This window comes from Hemitrygon akajei, chromosome 6 (genome assembly GCF_048418815.1).
Source record: "Hemitrygon akajei chromosome 6, sHemAka1.3, whole genome shotgun sequence".
Taxonomy (NCBI): domain Eukaryota; kingdom Metazoa; phylum Chordata; class Chondrichthyes; order Myliobatiformes; family Dasyatidae; genus Hemitrygon; species Hemitrygon akajei.
In genome coordinates, this window is record NC_133129.1 from 184,939,829 (window position 1) to 184,960,356 (window position 20,528).

General features: G+C 42.9%; 1 protein-coding gene across 3 annotated transcripts in view; it reads right to left on the reverse strand.

Annotated features, from left to right (window-relative positions):
• Positions 1-16,267, reverse strand: part of usp47 (ubiquitin specific peptidase 47) — a 217,606-nt gene extending 201,339 nt beyond the window's left edge. For 2 of the 3 annotated variants that reach the window (XM_073049942.1, XM_073049939.1), the window contains exon 1: positions 15,997-16,266. In XM_073049942.1, the coding sequence (XP_072906043.1) occupies positions 15,997-16,035 (39 nt within the window). In that variant the 5' untranslated portion in view covers positions 16,036-16,266. Of the gene's footprint in view, positions 1-15,996 lie in introns of all 3 variants that reach the window. The other variant, XM_073049940.1, reaches the window with a different exon arrangement.
• Between the last annotated feature and the right edge of the window lie 4,261 nt (positions 16,268-20,528).

Here is a 20,528-nt window from a genome sequence, read left to right on the forward strand (position 1 = left end):
TGACTTCAGGACAAGGAAACCAGAGGTCTATGAGCCAGTGCTCATTGGGCAATTGCAGTAGAGGGGACCAGTAACTGCACATTCCTTTGTGTTATCATTTCAAAGGACCTGTGCTGGGTCCAGCATGCAAGTGCCATTACAAAGAAAGCACAGCAGCACCTCTACCTTCTCAGTAGTTTGTGAAGATTCGGCATGACATCTAAAACTTTGACAAACTTCTACAGAGGTGTAGCAGAGAATATATCAACAGGTTACATCACAGCCTGATCTGCCCTTGAACAGAAAATCCTACAAAAAGTAGTGGATACAGCCCAGACCATCACAGGTAAAACCCTCCCCACCAAGCAGCATCTTATCATCAACGACACCACGATCCAGGCTATGCTCTCTTCTCACTGCTGCCATCAGGAAAGCATCAGGATCTGCACCACCAGTTTCAGGAACAGTTATTAACCTCAACCATCAGGCTCTTGAACCAGAGATAACTTCACTTGCCACATCACTGAACTGATCCCACTGAAATGGACTCACTTCCAAGGCCTCTTCATCTCATCATCTTGACATGTAATGTTTATTTATTATTATTACTTTTTTCCTCTTTTTGTATTTGCACACTTTGTTGGGTTTTTTTTTGCACTTCAGTTGCTTGTCCATCCTGTTGCATATGGCCTTTCATTGATTCTATGTTACTTCTTTGTATTTAATGTGAATGCCCACAAGAAAATGAATCTCAGGGTTGCATACAGTGTATTTTGATCATAAATTTTCTTTGAACTTTGAACACAGAACTCACAGTATACCATCCATTCCCTTAAATCACCTGGTTCTGCTCCCCAGGCTTCCTCAAAACTTATCAGGTTCATAGGAACATTTTCCGATTTTACAAAGTTGATAATAAAATAAAAATCAAAAGAATGTTGGGGTATTATCAAGGATAACATGCAAGCATCCAAAAAATCTGCTTGTCTGATGCCAAAGTCCTAAGAATGCTAATTAAAGTAGTTTCACTGTAATAATTTAGTCAGCATTGAACAGATCAAGTACAATAGCACAATTCTGTTACATTCCCATATGCAGCTCACAATGATTTGTGTATATCACAATTGATAACATCCAACTGTTGTAAAATATGGAAGAATTTAATGCCAACTGAGATGAAGTGGGAGGTATGTATAGAACATGAACAACAGTTTCTGCACTATTGTTTCTGTCAATGATACAAATAGCAATGATCCTCATTCTCTATGTGAAAACAATGGCTTTTCTTCCTCCTACTAGTATAGTATACCATCAACAGTCACAATTACATTCTTATTATTACTATTACTTATTATTATTATTATTATTATTATGTCTCAATATCACCAAGACCAAGGAGATGGTGGTGGACTTTAGGAGATCTAGGCCTCATATGGAGCCAGTGATCATTAATGGAGAATGTGTGGAGCAGGTTAAGACCTACAAGTATCTGGGAGTACAGTTAGACGAGAAGCTAGACTGGACTGCCAACACAGATGCCTTGTGCAGGAAGGCACAGAGTCGACTGTACTTCCTTAGAAGGTTGGCATCATTCAATGTCTGTAGTGAGATGCTGAAGATGTTCTATAGGTCAGTTGTGGAGAGCGCCCTCTTCTTTGTGGTGGCGTGTTGGGGAGGAAGCATTAAGAAGAGGGACGCCTCACGTCTTAATAAGCTGGTAAGGAAGGCGGGCTCTGTCGTGGGCAAAGTACTGGAGAGTTTAACATCGGTAGCTGAGCGAAGGGCGCTGAGTAGGCTACGGTCAATTATGGATAACTCTGAACATCCTCTACATAGCACCAGCCAGAGACAGAGAAGCAGTTTCAGCGACAGGTTACTATCGATGCAATGCTCCTCAGACAGGATGAAGAGGTCAATACTCCCCAATGCCATTAGGCTTTACAATTCTACCGCCAGGACTTAAGAACTTTTTAAAAGCTATTATTAATGCTTTTTGAGATAGTGATTTAGATGCATATCATATTTTTTACTGAGTTAAGTATTGTATGTAATTAGTTTTGCTACAACAAGTGTATGGGACATTGGAAAAAAAGTTGAATTTCCCCATGGGGATGAATAAAGTATCTATCTATCTTATGGACAATCAGAGATGACCCTTACCATACATTCAGACATTCCATGGAAAAGTAAACTTTTCCTTTAAATACTGCTACATTCACTACCGAACATTCTTAGGATCTACTTCCTTATAAGTTTGTGTTAATTTACATGTCATTTATAGAAATTTGTCAAAATTTCAGATGTGCAGAGGAGAGTATACTGACTGGCTGCATCACAGCCTGGTATGGAAACACCAATGCCCTTGAATGGAAAAATCCTGCAAAAGCAAGCAGATACAGCCCATTCCATCGCAGATAAAGACCACCCCACCATTGAGTACATAAAGCACTGTCGCAGGAAAGCAGCATCCATCATCAGGAAATACCTCACCCACCCCCACCCCCCACCATCCTGGCCATGCTCCCTTCTCAACTGCCATTGGGAAGGAGATACAAGAGCCTCAGGACCCACACCACCAGGACCAGCTTCAGGAACAGGTATTACCCTCAACCATCAGGCACTTGAATCAGTAGGGATATCTTCATTCAACCCCACACTGAACTGATTTCACAAGCCATGGAATCACTTTCAAGGACTCTTCATCTTATGTTCTCAATATTTATTGATAACTTTTTTTTTCTTATTGTACTTGCATACAACCAGTTTGATAATTTACTTTGATCTTTGTTCTTTAAGTCTCGTTTTTAATTTGCTTTCAAAGTTATGTTGCTCCTGTTATTCCTTGGTGAGTTTGAAGCTAGAATATTATCTACATGTACTGCCTTCCTACAAAAGAAAGAATATTTATTTGCCCGAGAGGAAGTGACAGAATACTCAAAGGGCTGAAAAGCCTAATTCTGCTTCCAAGGCTTATGGTGCAGCAGGTGTGGCAAAGGTTCACCAGACTGATTCTGGAATGATAGGTTTGTCACGTGAAGTGAATAAATAGTCAGGGCCTATACTAGTAGTTTACAAAAAAGGAAAGATGACCTCACTGACATGTTTAAAATTATTAAGGGCCTTGACTGGGGTACATGCAAGTTGAGCTTTCCCCTGGCTGCACTATCTAAAGCCTTGGGTCAGTCACAAAATAAGCTGTCAGCCATTTAGGAAGAGAAGACATTCCTTCAACTATTTTATCTCTCTGAAAGTACCTAGCACTTCACCATTAGCTTTGTTAAATGTCATCTGCCCACTCAGCAGAGTCTCTCACTACTCTCCTTACTGAACACTACATTTCCAACACACACACATACATACAAAAAGTGCTAGAGGAACTCAGCAGGTCAGGAAGCATCTATGGAGAGGTTAAAAAAAAAGTTGCTCGAGACTGTCTATTGTGGAGTTAGACACTCCAAACTGGAGAAACTCAGACAGCACTCATGGTGGGAAACAGACAGCCGACATTTTAGGTCAAAAGTTTTCCTCTGGACTTCAAATTTTATAAAACCTTTGAATCTTCACATTTTATGCAATAACAACTAGCCTTGCCATACATTCAAACACTCCAAATACAGCTGCATTCACTGTCAAACCAATCAAAGCAAATTAAAAAACAAGTCAAAGGATAGTTTCCCCTACTGACTCTGGAGGGTCATGAATTAAGCAGAGATTTGTTTCACCAGTTTGAAACTTTTTTTTGATCAGGTGACAGAATTGATGAGGGTAATGGAGCCAACATGGTACAGACAGACCTCCAGAAGGTTTTGCTAAGATGCTGCATTACATATTTGCAAAGTTGAAGTAAATAGCATAAAAGGGATATTGCTGCAGTAGGGATATTGCTGGGACCACAGATGGCTGTAGAGGCTGATCCAGGATCCACAAATACTGATGCCGTGTGGGCAAGAGTAAAAGAAAGATTGACAGCATAAAAACAACATTGATTAAGTTGGTTAACAGAATGTAGTGCTGAATAGTTTACTAATAAAGTTATTTACAGCATTTGTCATACAATGTACTTCAACATGTTTCACAATGAGACAAAGTGCAAACATGAAAATAAATTTTAAATAAAAATGAAAATAAAAGATAAAAAGATGTTAGTTAAAAGCAATGTTACATAAATATTTGAAACTTAAACACCATCTCAAAACCTGAGTAGACATCTGTTCCACAGTTTAGGAGAGCAGTACAAAACAGCTGACCTGCCAATTATCTTTTAAGGGAGATTGTTTACATTTGACAGACTAGAGGAAGCAGACCTCCAAACTCAAGGCAGGATTATAAAACAAAAATTATTCTGTGATCTACAACTGGCCCCAGAGCTTTAAAAACGAGAGAACTTTAAAATCAATTCCAAAAGATACAGTTTAATTTCATTAATTGTTTTTCTCTACCACCACACTGAAGGAAGGTGAAATAGCAATCTCAGTATTCAGGGAATTGGCTTTACTTCTTGGTCTATATTGACAACCTAGACTTAGGCATCCAAGTCACAATTTCTAAATTTGCAATAATACACGAGATTCTGCAGATGCTGGAAATCCAGAGCAACACACACAAAATGCTGGAGGAACTCAGCAGGTCAGACAGCATCCATCATGAAGAATAAACAGTCACTGTTTCAGGCCGAGACCCTACATTAGTACTGGGAAAAAAAGAGGGCAAAGTCAGAATGAGGTGGGGAGAGGGAAGGATACAAGCTGGTAGGGGATAGGCGGAGGAAAACTTGGCACATTGGCTTAAAGAATTTTACTGTAAGCAGTTTTATTTATCCTGATTCTTTACCCAAAAGTTTTAATTTTTAAGCCAACATGCTACTGAGTCTTTAATTTCACAATTGTCTATTTTGCTAACCAGTCTTTTAAGAGATATTGTGAAGCACCTCCTCAAAATCCACAAATGACTGCATTTTCTTCATAAACCTAATTTTTTTCCAAAGAACCTATGAACACTACCTCACTATTGTTGTACTACTTAATTTTCAAAATTATATTCTTATTATAACTTATAGTATATTTTATGTATTGCCTCTACTGCTGCCACAAAACAAGCAATTTCAAGGTCAATGATATTTAACCTGAATCCGATTCAAATACAATTTGTCTTTAACAAGTTTATACCCAATTCCCTTCTATCAACTCAAACTGCCATGAATCTTTTTCATAAGACATTCCAAAAATGTTGGAAATCCAGCACTACATACACACACAAAATGCTACAGGAACTCAACAGGTCAGGCAGCATGCATAGAGAGCAATAGAGAGGCCAAGACCCTTCAAGAGTCCTGATAAAGGGACTCTGCCCAAAAATTGACCATTTATTCCCTTTCATAGACCGTGCCTGACCTGCTGAGTTCCTCCAGCACTTTGTGCTACATTAAATGTTCTTCCCTGATTAAGATGACATGAAAATTCTCTCTCAAACTCAAGGCTTGTCAGTGTGGTAAACAGCTGACCACAGAGCAGCTTTTCAACAGCTTAAGGACAGCCCCTACATGAAACAAAACCTTAAGATTGCTAAAATACAAACTTTGAAATATAGTCATCACTGGAGAAAAATGACTGGTGCAAGGACACTGAAGGAAGAGAAAGCTGCACTTGGTTTGGCTCATCAGACCCATGTAGCCTTCTACTGGAGCAACTTAAAATTCTTGCATCCCATGTCCATAGACCCTGCGCAAATCAGTTGGCGAGAGTATTTGTAAATATATTTAAACTCCCCCTGCATCAAGATGACTATCATCCCAGTACCAAAGAAAAACAAGATAACATGCCCAGTGGCCCTGACAGTTATCATGAAGTGCTTTGAGAAGCTGGATATGGCATACATCAACTTCCAGTGTCCTAGAAAACCTCAACCCACTGCAATTCACCTATTGCCAAAACAGGTCTACGACAGATGCCATCTCCCTGGCCTTATACACCCATCGCTGGAGCACCTGGACAGTAGACACACCTACAACATGTCAGACTATTGTTTTTGTTTATTGACTGCAGTCCTGCCTTCAATACTGTAATTCCAAGCAAACTCCAGAACCTGGAAGTCAAAACCTCCCTTTGCAATTGGATCCTTGACTACCTCACTAACAGCCCTTGATCAGTCTATATTCTACGGACATGTACATCTACAGATGGGTTTCACATACATTACCAAGCTATAGCTATCTAATAATAATTTTTTATTTCTTTCCTGAGACACATCCACAGCCCCCTACCCTAATCCCTGCACACTCATGACCTTCATCAGTTTTTATCAATGCACCATAGATAGCATCCTATCTGGACACACAACAATTTCGTATGACAACTGCTCTGCCTGAGACCACAAAATACTGCAGAGTTATGGGCACAGTCTCCCCTCCATGAATTCTGTCTACATATACTTCTCATTGCCTCAATAGAATAAATGGGTTTTTAAATCTGAGTACAGCAAGCTATGAAGGCAATAGTCAGTTACACCAGGGCAAGATGAAGAACCACTGTGTGCTTGTTCCAGCAGAAATGTGGCTCCAGGACAACATCCCATGCACCAGCAAACCTCCGGCTAAATTCCACAGGGACTTGTGCTAATTTTTTTCTGTGGCTGTATGTGCTGTGCTTTACACCTTGCCCCAGAGGAGCACGACTTCATTTTGCTGCATACATATATATGGTTAAATGAAAATAAACATGAACTTAAACTCAAACTTCAACAATTAGCACGAATGAATAAACCCTTCCGGGATCCCAGCCAGGTACAGGTACTGATTAAAACTGATATTTCAATGACAAGTTCTGCCATCTTCATCAAGGATGATGAAATCCCTGAAGGTAACAAAGCTTGTCATCGAAACATCAGTTATAATCAACACTTGTAACCCAGCTGGAAGCCCGAGAAGAGTTTATTTGTCAAATTCGCCATGAAAGCACTAAATCCCTTTTCAATTAATACATAGTTTACAAATAGTACCACATTTACACCATATCAAAGTTCTTTAAAACATTAGACACAACTATTCTGGCCCATCATCTGTACCGACACAAAGAGCAATCCCTTTCCCCACTTTTGTGTCTTATCTCCTATTCTTCTCAACTTCTGCAGATCCCATCACTCACCTACGACATGCTACGGACAATTTACAGTGGCTGATTAACCTACAACAGAAAGTGGTCCAACAATGGCTATCTAGCAAAGCCGATGGCAATATTAGTTCAAAGAAAAAGCTGTAATCATGAGGTTTCAGAATTCAGCAAGGAGAGGGAAAACCGAACAGCAAATATAAAGAAGGAACTGAGAACAGGGAGCACCTGCTGAGGGAATTAGCCGATATTCTTGGACTAATGTTTTAATCCAAAGTTCTTTCAGAAGTCACAAAAATTGAAAGGCACAAAACGTGTTGCTTCATAGTCATTTTATCAAGTGTTCATAAAACAAAGAAATTTAAAAGGAACAGTGATAGAGGCTTACTCAGTAAAGGGAGGAACAAAAGAAAGATCCAAGATCTAACATGGTGCTGGCCTCATGGCCACCTATTTTATACCCACAAAAGAAAATTCCATTCAAATTTGTAAAAAAAAATTAAACAATGAGATAGCTCTTATTCAAATAATGCAGTACCAAGAGAAGTTTCCAAAATCATTTTTATATAACCTCTAGGGGACACAATGAATATGCACATACACATACTAAACTGTTACATGCATACAAGAACTACTGAAATACAAGCAGACAAATGTTAAACTGCAAAGAAAAAAATTAAGCAGTCAGATCCAACAATGTCTAAGTTACGACTCTTCACCTAGTCTGAATGAGTGAGTAGAGATAGGCTATATATAGTGGTGAAAGGATACCGAGGATACCGGAAGAGAGAAAGGGGGTGACGATGAGGAAGGAAAGGATGCTTGAAGTACAGGAGACCCCAGGGGATGTACCTCTCAATAACAGGTTCACCCTCTTGGAAGCTGTCAGGACAGAAGATACTGCCAGTCTGAGAGGCGGACAGGTCTGCGAGCCGAAAATTGGTGCAGAAGCAGAGCCGAGGAGTCAGACATCAGGAAGGGCCGTGGTAGTAGGGGACTCCATAGTAAGAGGTACGGAAAGGGGTTTCTGTGGCAACAGGCGAGATTTAAGGATGGTGTGTTGCCTCCCTGGTGCAAGGATCCAGGACATCACAGACCGATTGCAGGGAATCCTCAAGGGTGAAGGTGAACAGCCGGAAGTGGTAGTGCATGTCGGCACAAATGACATCGGGAAGAAGAGGAAGGACATTCTGCAGTGGGACTTCAAAGAACTCAGAAGAAGGCTGAAAAGCAGGACTTCCAGGGTGGTTATCTCTGGTTTGCTTCCAGTTCCTCGTGCTGGAGAGGGCAGGAACAGGGAGATAATGGATCTGAATGTGTGGCTGAGGAACTGGTGCAGGAAGGATTTACATTCTTGGACCACTGGGATCTGTTTTGGGGTAGGGATGAATTGTACAAAAGGGACGGGTTGCTCTTTAATAGACGGGGGGCCAGCATTCTGGCAGACAGGTTTGCCACTGCAACACAGATGTGTTTAAACTAAGTAGTGGGGGAGAGGGGATGAACTGGAAATATAAGGATGGAGTTAAAGGGAAAGTGAAAATAAGAAAAGTTAAAAAGGACAACAGAATCAATGGAGTAGAAAGCTCAAGAAGAGATCATACAGTATGGCCAAGTAAAATAGGAATTGATATGAAAGGAGAGGGGAGTAACGAATTAAAAGTATTATATATGAATGCAAGAAGTATAAGGAATAAAGTAGATGAGCTTGAGACTCAGTTGGAAATTGGCAAGTACAATGTTGTGGGAATAAGAGACATGGCTTCAAGCGGACAGGGCTTGGGAAATGAATACTCAAGGATATACATCTTATCGAAAGGACAGACTGACTGGAAGAGGGGGTGGGGTGGCTCTGTTGGTGAGGAATGATATTCAGTCCCTTGCGAGGGGGGACATAGAATCAGGGGATGTAGAGTCAGTATGGATAGAACTGAGAAATTCTAAGGGTAGAAAGACCCTAATGGGAGTTATCTACAGGCCCCCAAACAGCAGTCTGGATGTAGGGTATAAGTTGAATGAAGAGTTAAAATTGGCATGTCGCAAAGGTAATGATACAGTTGTCATGGGAGATTTCAACAAGCAGGTAGACTGGGAGAATCAGAATGGTACTGGACCCCAAGAAAGGGAGTTTGTGGAGTGCCTCTGAGATGGATTCTTAGAACAGCTGGAGCCTACCAGGAAGAAGGCAATTCTAGATTTAGTGTTGTGCAATGAACCGGATTTGATCAGGGACCTCGAGGTAAAGGAACCATTAGGAGGTAGTGACCATAATATGATATGTTTTAACCTACAATTTGAGAAGGAAAAGGGAAAATCGGATGTGTCAGCATTACAGTTGAACAAAGGGAACTATGGAGCTATGAGGGGGGAGCTGGCCAAAGTTCAATGGAACAATACCCTAGCAGGGAAGACAGTGGAACGACAATGGCAGGTATTTCTGGGAATAATGCAGAAGGTGCAGGATCGGTTCATTCCAAAGAGGAAGAAAGATCCTAAGGGGAGTAAGGGGCGGCCTTGGCTGACGAGGGAAGTAAAGGGCAATATAAAAATAAAAGAGAAGTATAACATAGCAAAGATGAGTGGGAAACCGGAGGACTGGGAAGCTTTTAAAGAGCAACAGAAGATAACAAAAAAGGCAATATACCAAGAAAAAATGAGGTACGAAGGTAAACTAGCCAAGAATATAAAGGAGGATAGTAAAAGCTTCTTTAGGTATGTGAATAGCAAAAAAATAGTTAAGACCAAAATTGGGCCATTGAAGACAGAAACAGGTGAATTTATTATGGGGAACAAGGAAATAGCAGACGAGTTGAACAGGTACTTTGGATCTGTCTTCACTAGGGAAGACACAAACAATCTCCCAGATGTAATAGTGGCCAAAGGAACTAGGGTAAAGGATGAACTAAAGGAAATTTATATTAGGCAAGAAGCAGTGTTGGATAGACTGTTGAGTCTGAAGGCTGGTAAGTCCCCGGGACCTGATGGTCTGCATCCCAGGGTACTTAAAGAGGTGGCTCTAGAAATCATGGACGCATTGGTAATCATTTTCCAATGTTCTATAGATTCAGGAACAGTTCCTGCTGATTGGAGGGTGGCTAATGTTGTCCCACTTTTCAAGAAAGGAGGGAGAGAGAAAACAGGGAATTATAGACCGGTTAACCTGACATCAGTGGTGGGAAAGATGCTGGAGTCAATTATAAAAGAGGAAATTACGACACATTTGGATAGCAGTAGAAGGATCAGTCCGAGTCAGCATGGATTTATGAAGGGAAAATCATGCTTGATTAATCTTCTGGAGTTTTCTGAGGATGTAACTATGAAAATGGACAAGGGAGAGTCAGTGGATGTAGTGTACCTGGACTTCCAGAAAGCTTTTGATAAAAGTCCCACATAGAAGATTAGTGGGCAAAATTAGGGCACATGGTATTGGGGGCAAAGTACTGACATGGATTGAAAATTGGCTGGCTGACAGGAAACAAAGAGTAGCGATTAAAGGGTCCCTTTCGGAATGGCAGGCTGTGACCAGTGGGGTACCGCAAGGTTCGGTGCTGGGACCGCAGCTGTTTACAATATACATTAATGATTTAGATGAAGGGATTAAAAGTAACATTAGCAAATTTGCTGATGACACAAAGCTGGGTGGCAGTGTGAAATGTCAGGAGGACGTTATGAGAATGCAGGGTGACTTGGACAGGTTGGGTGAGTGGGCAAATGTATGGCAGATGCAGTTTAATGTGGATAAATGTGAGGTTATTCACTTTGGTGGCAAGAACAGGAAGGCAGATTACTATCTAAATGGAGTCAAGTTAGGAAAAGGGGAAGTACAATGAGATCTAGGTGCTCTTGTACATCAGTCAATGAAAGCAAGCATGCAGGTACAGCAGGCAGTGAAGAAAGCTAATGGCATGCTGGCCTTTATAACAAGAGGAATTGAGTATAGGAGTAAAGAGGTCCTTCTGCAGCTGTACAGGGCCCTGGTGAGACCCCACCTGGAGTATTGTGTGCAGTTTTGGTCTCCAAATTTGAGGAAGGGCATTCTTGCTATTGAGGGAGTGCAGCGTAGGTTCACAAGGTTAATTCCCGGAATGGCGGGACTGTCATATGTTGAAAGATTGGAGCGACTGGGCTTGTATACACTGGAATTTAGAAGGATGAGAGGGGATCTCATTGAAACATATAAGATTATTAAGGGATTGGACACACTGGAGGCAGGAAGCATGTTCCCGTTGATGGGTGAGTCCAGAACTAGAGACCACAGTTTAAGAATAAGGGGTAGGCCATTTAGAACAGAGATGTGGAAAAACTTTTTTACCCAGAGAGTGGTGGATATGTGGAATGCTCTGTCCCAGAAGGCAGTGGAGGCCAAGTCTCTGGATGCATTCAAGAGAGAGTTAGATAGAGCTCTTATAGATAGCGGGGTCAAGGGATATGGGGAGAGGACAGGAACGGGGTACTGACTGTGTATGATCAGCCATGATCACAGTGAATGGTGGTGCTGGCTAGAAGGGCCGAATGGCCTACTCCTGCACCTTCTGTCTATTGAAAGAGTGTGGTGAGAGTTGGCAAATGATAAATGGATCCAGGCGAGGATGAGCGGCAGACTTTGGAGAGAACAGTGGAAATAGTGGAAGGGGCTGGAGGTGACGAAGGGATGTAGACTATGGAACCTGACAGGAGAGGAAGGTGCGCATGGATCTAAATAGGGAAGTGGAGTAGGTGGATGAGAACAGTGAGGGAAGGGAACTCCTATGGTGCAGCTCCTCCAGATTCAGGTCAGCACCTTGGACAAGTTGGGCCAAATGGCCTGTTTCTGTATTGTATAACTCAGTGACTACCAAGGACCATCACGATTTCCTTGCCCTTATACTGGATGCATTGATAAAACTGATTAATTACAAAAATGCAGACCAACTAAATAAACAAGGGATACGAGCCTTCTCTTTTCAGAGATCTATTTCTCACTTTTCATGACTTACCAGTATATTGTTTGTCGATGCACATATACACACAGTACTGATAAAACAAATTGATGGGCAGCAAGGGAGTATAGCAATTAGCACAACAGTATCACAGCTGGGGGGGGTCAGAGTTCAAAGTTCAATTCTAACATTCCACCCCCCACCCCCCCAAATGAACACATGGGATTCCTTCCTCTGGGTGTTCTGGTTTCCTCCCACAGTCCAAAGATGTACTGGTTAGTAGGCACATTGGTCATTGTAAATTGTCCCATGATTAGGAAAGGGTTAAGTAAGTAGTTGCTGAGCCATAAGGGCCTGCTCAGTGCTGCATCCCTACATAAATAAAATAAATAGCCAGATGCCATCTATCTCCTAAGCCTGCTTTGCCAATCTATTAGGTGCACATTTTCCATATCTGTGGTCTCCTGACTGTTACAAGAATATAATGTCCATGAAGGTAATGCAGCAAAGATATTCTAGCTGATGCCAGGGATGACAGGTTTGATGTTTTAATGAGAGATTGGGGTAACCTAGTATGCATTCTTAAAAATTTAGGTAAAAATTAAACAACACTACGAACATTTCCAAAGTCCTCACTGGGCTCAGAAGGCTAAATGTAAGACAACAAGCACAAAATGCTGGAGGAACTGCACAGATCACATAGCGTCTATGGAAATTAATAGTTGATGTTCCGGACTGAGAAACTTTTACCAGGACTTTCACCAGCTTTCTCCCCCTTCAAATCTCCACTCCAGCTTCTTACCTCTTCTCCTCACATGGCTATCACCTCCTCTTTCCCTTCCTCCCATGGTCCACTCTCCTCTATCAGATTCCTTCTTCTCCAGTTCTTTGCCAATTTCATCTACCAACTCCCAGCTTTACTTCATCCTCTCCCTCCCCCAGGCTTCTCCTATCATCTTCAATCTTGCCCTCCCCCTCCCCCCCCCACATGTTTATTCTGATTTCTTCTTCCTTTCTAGTCCTGATGAAGGGTCTCGGCCCAAAATATCGACCATTTATTCATTCCAACAGATGCTGCCTGACCTACTGAGTTCCTCCAGCATTTTGTGTGTTGCTCTGGACTTCCAGCAGCTGCTGGATTACATGCTAATAAATGCAGGAAAGACGTTTCCTCTGCTGAGAATCAGCAGAGATTCTGCCATTTAAGTTACTTACTCAGAGGACGGTGAATCTCTGGAATTCTCCATTCCAGAGTACTGTGAAGTCTCAGAAACTGACCTCATTAAAACTGAGATCAATAAATGCCTGGATGCTAAGAGACTCCAGGAAAATGGTATTAAGAAACAACCACAGTCTCAATGAATGGTGCAGCTGGAATTCTAAAGCACCAGCTCCTATCTTTTTAGGCTTTGAAGTTTATAGCTGAACCTGTGCCTCGACCGTTCCCACTTGATTCCCTTTAAAGTAAAAACAAATCAGCCACAAATATACTCAAACTGAGCATGAACAGTTCTGCAGGATTAACAACTTCAAATATTTACAATCCTCAAGAAATTTTTCACTTTTGTTCCAAATAGATAACCTTCAACCAAAACCTTGGAAAACAAGCATCATCTTGTCACTCCCACACACAATCTACAATGGGATTATTGTCAATATGGGACAATCTTCTGCACTTTCCCCTCAAAAGACACTTCTCCCTTAATTTCAAGAATCAATCTGGAGTCAGGATTATTTCATACAGAAACAGCCTTCTATACATTGTGATCAACATACCCGTCTATAGAATTCCCATATACTAATGCTTGGCCAAATTTAAAGAAAATGTATGCATAGTAATGTTATTTATTTCGAGATACAGCACGGTAACAAGCCCAACGAGCCCGCATCATCCATTACACCCATCTGACCAATTAACCTACCAAACCGGACATCCCTGGATTGTGGGAGTAAACCTGAGCACCCGGACGAAATCCAGTCACAGGGAAAATGGACAAACTCCTTACAGACAAGGGTGGAATAGAAGCCAGATCACTGGCGCTATAATGGTGTTACGCTAAATGCTACACTAACGTGCCGTCCCAGATGTTAGACTACAGGATTAGGCCATTTGGCCCATTGAGCCTGCTCAGCCATTCAATCTTGGCAGTTTTATTATTCCTCTCAACCCCATTCGCCTGCCTTCTCCCTGTAACCTTTGACACCCTGACTAATCAAGAATCTATCAACCTCTACTTTAAAGATATCCAATGACTTGGACTCCACAGCCATCTGCTGCTGTCAAAACATGAAATATGCCAATTGAAAGGACAATTAACATTCACTGAGAGCTATAAAACAGAAAAGCTGCTGATGCAGTTATTACATGCGGCATATTTTACATCAACCCAATCTATGATACAAATAAAAATTACGATTTTCATTCACATATAGTACAAAACAAAAACTATATTAAGTTCTACAGTTTAATTCTAAAATTACAATCCTGTGAGTATGTGTACCAGTAGAATTATTAAATATAGATGCTGGAATAAGCAGTGCAGCTTTGGTAAACACCAGACATCAAAAGTGGCCAAGCACTTTGAACACTTCAAGTTCGAAACTGTTTTATCATAAACATCAATGCACACAAAGAAATGAATTACATTGGAGCTGGGTGTCAACAGCACTGTGTTGAAGAGCCAGATTGAAAGAACATTAGAGACAACTCAAACCATAACATTATTGCAAAACCACGTGTGGACAGCTGTCAGTAACACAGAAAACAAAAACAACACACACTGCACACAGGCACACTGACAATCCATGGGAGAATTAAACTGTATCCCAGCCAAGAGCTTCTTTACGTGATGAGAGAGGGCCTGTGCCTCCCCACCACCTCGAGAACAAAGTGCATACTGAAGGGCGTGCCAACCGCACAACTCACACTCTGGGCTCTGGAATCAAATTCAGGCTCTGGGCTATATGCTCTTTTTTTAAAGATATACCCCAACACAAATCTGTTCAAAGAGAGATGGACCAGGCAGCATTTGTAACAATTCTCAAGTCCAGGGTGCAGAGAAAGATAGCATATAAATCATGGCTTAAATCAGAGCAATCTGTCCACCTCAGGCAGAAGAGAACACATCTCCCTTCACTTGACAAGGAATATTATATATCCCAGTATCTTGTAAATTGTCTTCAAATTGGGCAGAGATGTGAGGGAAGGTAAAGATAGTGATGCCCCTACACAGTCACCTCTACACCTTCCTACACACATTTTGCTCTTTCTCATCCAACCCAACCCCTCACCCCTGCCACCTCCTTCCCCATTTGCCCACTCAAGCCAACACACATATCCAAAACCTCTCTCCCCTCATTGCACCAGCCAGTTTGCCTATGGTCCTGCTAAAGTATTTCAATGGCCTCTTCATCTCCACTCCTCTGCCCCCTTCCTCCTGTTCACCTCTATCCCTCCTTACTTCGGAACCTCTCAGCCACTCTCCCATCACCCACCTCCAGCCTCTTTCCTCATCTTTTTAACTCTCTCTTTGGGCCTACACCTCCCCAACACTATCCCACTCCTTACTCTCCCCTATCCATGTTCCTCCATCCACCATCACCCTGCCTTGACCCTTTCTCCCCACCATCCCACCCTTTCCTTGCATCTCCCCACCCACTCCCTCCATATCCTCCAAAACCCCCACTCCCTCTTGCCCTACATCATCCCCTACCCATCTTCTCCCTCATACCCTCTCCCACTCCCCTATTTCCCCCATCCCTCCTCCCTCTGCCTCCACTGTCCTTCCTTCCTCATCCCCTCCTAACATCATCCTCCCCTCCTTCCCCACCAACATACTCTGCCCATCATCCTTTCCCCCACTCCCTCACACTACACTACACCCTCCTTCCCCAACACACCTTCTCTCCCTATCCCCACCCATCTCCTTCTTCACCCCCTAACCCCACACCTCCCTCCATCCATCCCTCGCCCTGTCCCAGGTACCGGGCCTCACCTCCCGGGGTAACAGCCGGTTCTCCTCATTGGGCACCATGTCTCGGGAGTGGGTGGGTGTTGGGGAGGGGGAAACGACAATCCGGGCGCTGGAGCAGCGAGCGGGCCTCTCAAGAAGGAGACATCGTCGGGCCGCAGTGAATTGGCTGAAGCAGGCAGCGGAGCCGGGTAAAAGGACGGACGGACAAACAGACCAAAGACCCCGTGAGTTCCGAGAAACTCGGTCCAGGCGCCCGGGCAACAACCAAAATGGCGAATGCGGCCCCGGCACTGCGTCAGCGGCAGCGGCGTGTGACGTCACACGGACCCGCCCCCGCCTGCCGGGACGGGCAGCTCTGCGCACGCGCGACCTGCAGCAATCAAGGAGTACTGCACCAACGCAACACAAACAAAATATTGGAGGAACTTCCCACGTCAGGCAGCATCTGTGGAAAGGAATAAACAATCAGAATCAGGTTCATTATCACTGGCGTGTGTCGTGAAATTTGTTAACTTAACAGCAGCAGTTCAATATAATACATAATATAGAAAAAAAAAATTAAAGATAATAATAAGTAAATCAATTGCAGTATATGTATATTGAATAGATTAAAATCAAGCAAAAAAAGAAATAATATATATTTAAAAAGTGAGGTAGTGTCCAAGGGTTCAATGTCCATTGAGGAGTCAGATGGCAGAGGGAAAGAAGATGTTCCTGAATCGCTGAGTGTGTGTCTTCAGGCTTCTGTGCCTCCTACCTGATGGTAACAGTGAGAAAAGGGCATGCCCTGGGTGCTGGAGGTCCTTAATAATGGACGCTGCCTTTCTGAGACACCACTCCTTGAAGATGTCCTGGGTACTTTGTAGCCTAGTACCCAAGATGGAGCCAACTAAATTTACAACCTTCTGCAGCTTCTTTCGGTCCTGTGCAGTAGTCCCTTCCCCCCCCCCCCCCCACCAGTGATGCAGCCTGTCAGAATGTTCTCCATGGTACACCTATAGAAGTTTTTGAGTGTATTTGTTGACATGCCAAATCTCTTCAAACTCCTAATAAAGTATAGCTGCTGACTTGCCTTCTTTGTAACTGCATTGATATGTTGGGACCAGGTTAGGTCCTCAGAGATCTTGACACCCAGGAACTTGAAGCTGCTCACTCTCTCCACTTCTGATCCCTCTATGAGGATTGGTATGTGTTCCTTCGTCTTACCCTTCCTGAAGTCCACAATCAGCTCTTTCACCTTACTGACATTGTGCCAGGTTGTTGCTGCTGCACCACTCCACTAGTTGGCATATCTCGCTCCTGTACGCCCTCTCATCACCATCTGAGATTCTACCAACAATGGTTGTATCATCAGCAAATTTATAGATGGTATTTGAGCTATGCCTAGCCACACAGTCATGGATATATAGAGAGTAGAGCTGTGGAATAAGCACACACTCCTGAGGTGCACCAGTGTTGATCAATGTTTCAAGCCAAGACACTTCATCAGGACTGGAAAGGAGGGAAAGAGCCAGAATAAGGTGGGTGAGATGAGGAAGTACAAGCTGGGAGGTGATGGGTGACTCCAGGGGAGGGTGAAGGTGAGTGACAAAGGTAATTGCTGGAAAAGATAACTTTATTTATTTTATTTATTTAGCGATAAGCATGGAATGAACCCTTCCACGATTTCAAGCCACAGCGCCCCAGCAACCCTAATTAACCCTGACATAATCTTGTGACAATTTACAAGGTATGTGTTTGCACTATGGGAGGAAACCGACACATACCATGGGGAGAGGGTTGAAGAAGAATGAATCTGATAGGAGAGAAGAGTGGACCGTAGGAGGAGGGGAACCAGAGAGAGGTGTTGGGCAGGTGAGGAGGAGAAGGGGTGGGGGGAACCAGAATAAGGTAGTGGAAAAAGGGAGGGAGAGGGAACAGAGGGGAGTGATTACCAGAAGATGGAGAAATCGATGTTTACATGTCAGATTGGAGGCTACCAAGATGGAATATGAGGTGTAACTGGTAACTAGTACATACTTTGATTACAAATTTACCTTGAATTTGTCAACACCTTGACAACCACCACTGACTCAGTGCACCAACCATGTAAATGTCCACCTGAGAACTGTGTATTCCACCATAAACGTCTTAACTCCTGAATGACCCCGGTGAAGGGTACGGCAAGCCCAGTTCACTGGTTCATTGCAAGACCTGCAACAAGGGAACTGCGTTGCCTCAGTTGTTCGGTGTTGGCCCCTCCCGTCAGTGCTGCTCTCCAGTGGTCACTCGGAAGAAGTTCAGCTGGATTGTGTTTGTCTGCCCCTTAACTAGCATGTGATGATGTACTGCTGTGAGCTAGTTCTTGCAGAAAAGTGACTCCAGGACAACATCCACGCACCATCAATCTACAGGCCGTGACACTCAGGGACTTGGGCTGTATCATTTTTTTTGTAACTGTATGCTTTTTCTGCTATCGTAATTATGTGTGCTGCACGTTTTGCTGCTTGGCCCCAGAGGAATACTGTTGCGTTTGCCTGCATTCATGTGTATGGTTGAATGACAATTAAACTTGAATTAGACACAACCATCAAAAACAACATTTCCATTAGCTTGGATGAATTCCTTGCCTCTTCACCTGCTGAATGATTCTAGTACAAGTCAGGAATGTAATGGAATACTCTCAAATTCACTGAGCTTTAACTTCATACATCTCAACATCTCTGAAGATCAATCCTGGGCCCAACAAAATGATGCAATCACAAATTATCAGAATTTTGTTTAAATGAGGATGACCTCATTGAAACCTATCGAATGGCGAAAAGCCTTGCTAGAGTGGATGAGGAGAGGATATTTCCTATGGTGGGAGAGTCAAAGACCAAAGGACACAGCCTCAGAATAGAGGGCCGTCCTTATAAAATGGAGATGAGGAGGAATTTCTTTAGCCATAGAGTGATGAATCTGTGGAATTTGATGCCACAGGTAGTTATGGAGGCCAAGTCTTTATGTATATTTAAGACAGAGGTTGATAAATCCTTGATTGGTCAGGGCATGAAGGGATACAGGGGAGTGGGGGGAAGACTGGAGATTGGAGCAGAGAAGAAACTGGATCAACCATGATGAAATGGTGCAGCAAACACGATGGGCCAAATGGCTCAATTTTGCTCCTATATCTTATGGTCTTATAGCACATATGTCTTGGAATTTGTTGTTTTAGTGGCAGCAGTACATTGCAATACATAATTTAAAACTATAAAGCATATTAAAAAGTACATACAGAAAAAGAAAATTAAATTAAATAAGTAATGCATTAAGAGAGAAAAAATACTGAGGTAGTGTTCATGGCTTCATTGTAAATCTGATGACAGAGGGGGAAAATCTGTTCCTGAAACATACGTGAGTGTCTTCAGGCTGCTGTGTCTCCTACTTGACGGTAACAATGAGAAGAGGGCATGTGCCAGGTGATGAGGGTCCTTAATGATGGATGCTGCCTTTTTGAGGCATCACCTTTTGAAAATGTCCTTGATGCTGGGGAGGCCAGTGACTATTATGGGGCCAGAGTTCAAGAAGGTACAACAGCATCTACATTTCATTCAGGGGTTGTGGAGATCTGGTACGTCACCAAAGATTCTTGCAGATTTCTACAGACGTACCGTGGAGAACATTCTAACTGGTTGCAGCACCACCCGGTCTGGAAGGGCCACAGCGCAGGATTGGAAAAAGCTGCAGAGGGTTATAAGCTCAGACAGCTCCATCGAGGGCACCAGTCTCCACAACATCGAGGACGTGCCAAAGGTGATGCCTCGAAAACATGGCATTCATCATAAAGGACTCTCATCACACAGGACATGCCCTCTTCTCATTGCTACTATCAAGGAGGAGGTACAGGAGCCTGAAGACCCACACTCAACATTTCAGGAGCAGCTCCTTCCCCTGCACCATCAGATTTCTGAATGGACAATGAACCCGTAAACACTACCTCACTACTTTGCTCTCTATTTGCACTATTTATTTCTTTTTTCTACATTGTGAAATGTGATTTCCAGTCATAATTATGTATTGTACTACTACTACCTCAAAGCAACATATTCACTGACATATGTCAGTGATAATAAACCTGATTTTGATTCTGAATGTCTTGGATGAATCCATCTCCAGAAGCTTGGCACCTGGCATAGCACCCCCTGCCCGATTTGTACCCACCCTAAACTTTCATTCCCTCCAGTACGGGCGTGCAATGGTTGCTGTGTGCACCATCTACCAAAAGCAATGCTTCTATTTGCTTAGTCTATAACAAAAACACCTCCTGACTTGTGACCAAAGATGAAGAAGTGCCACCTTCTGCCGGTCCCACAGTAGCCACACAACCCTCCTGTTCAGTCAATCATTGGTGAGAGTCGGTTGATGTTGTGTACTTGGAATTTCAGAAGGCCTTTGATAAGGTGCCACACATGAGGCTGCTTAACAAGCCATGAGCCCATGGTATTACAGGAAAGATTCTAGCATGGGTAAAGCAATAGCTGATTGGCAGGAGGCAAAGAGAGCCGACCTCCAGTGTTCACTCAGTGCTGCCC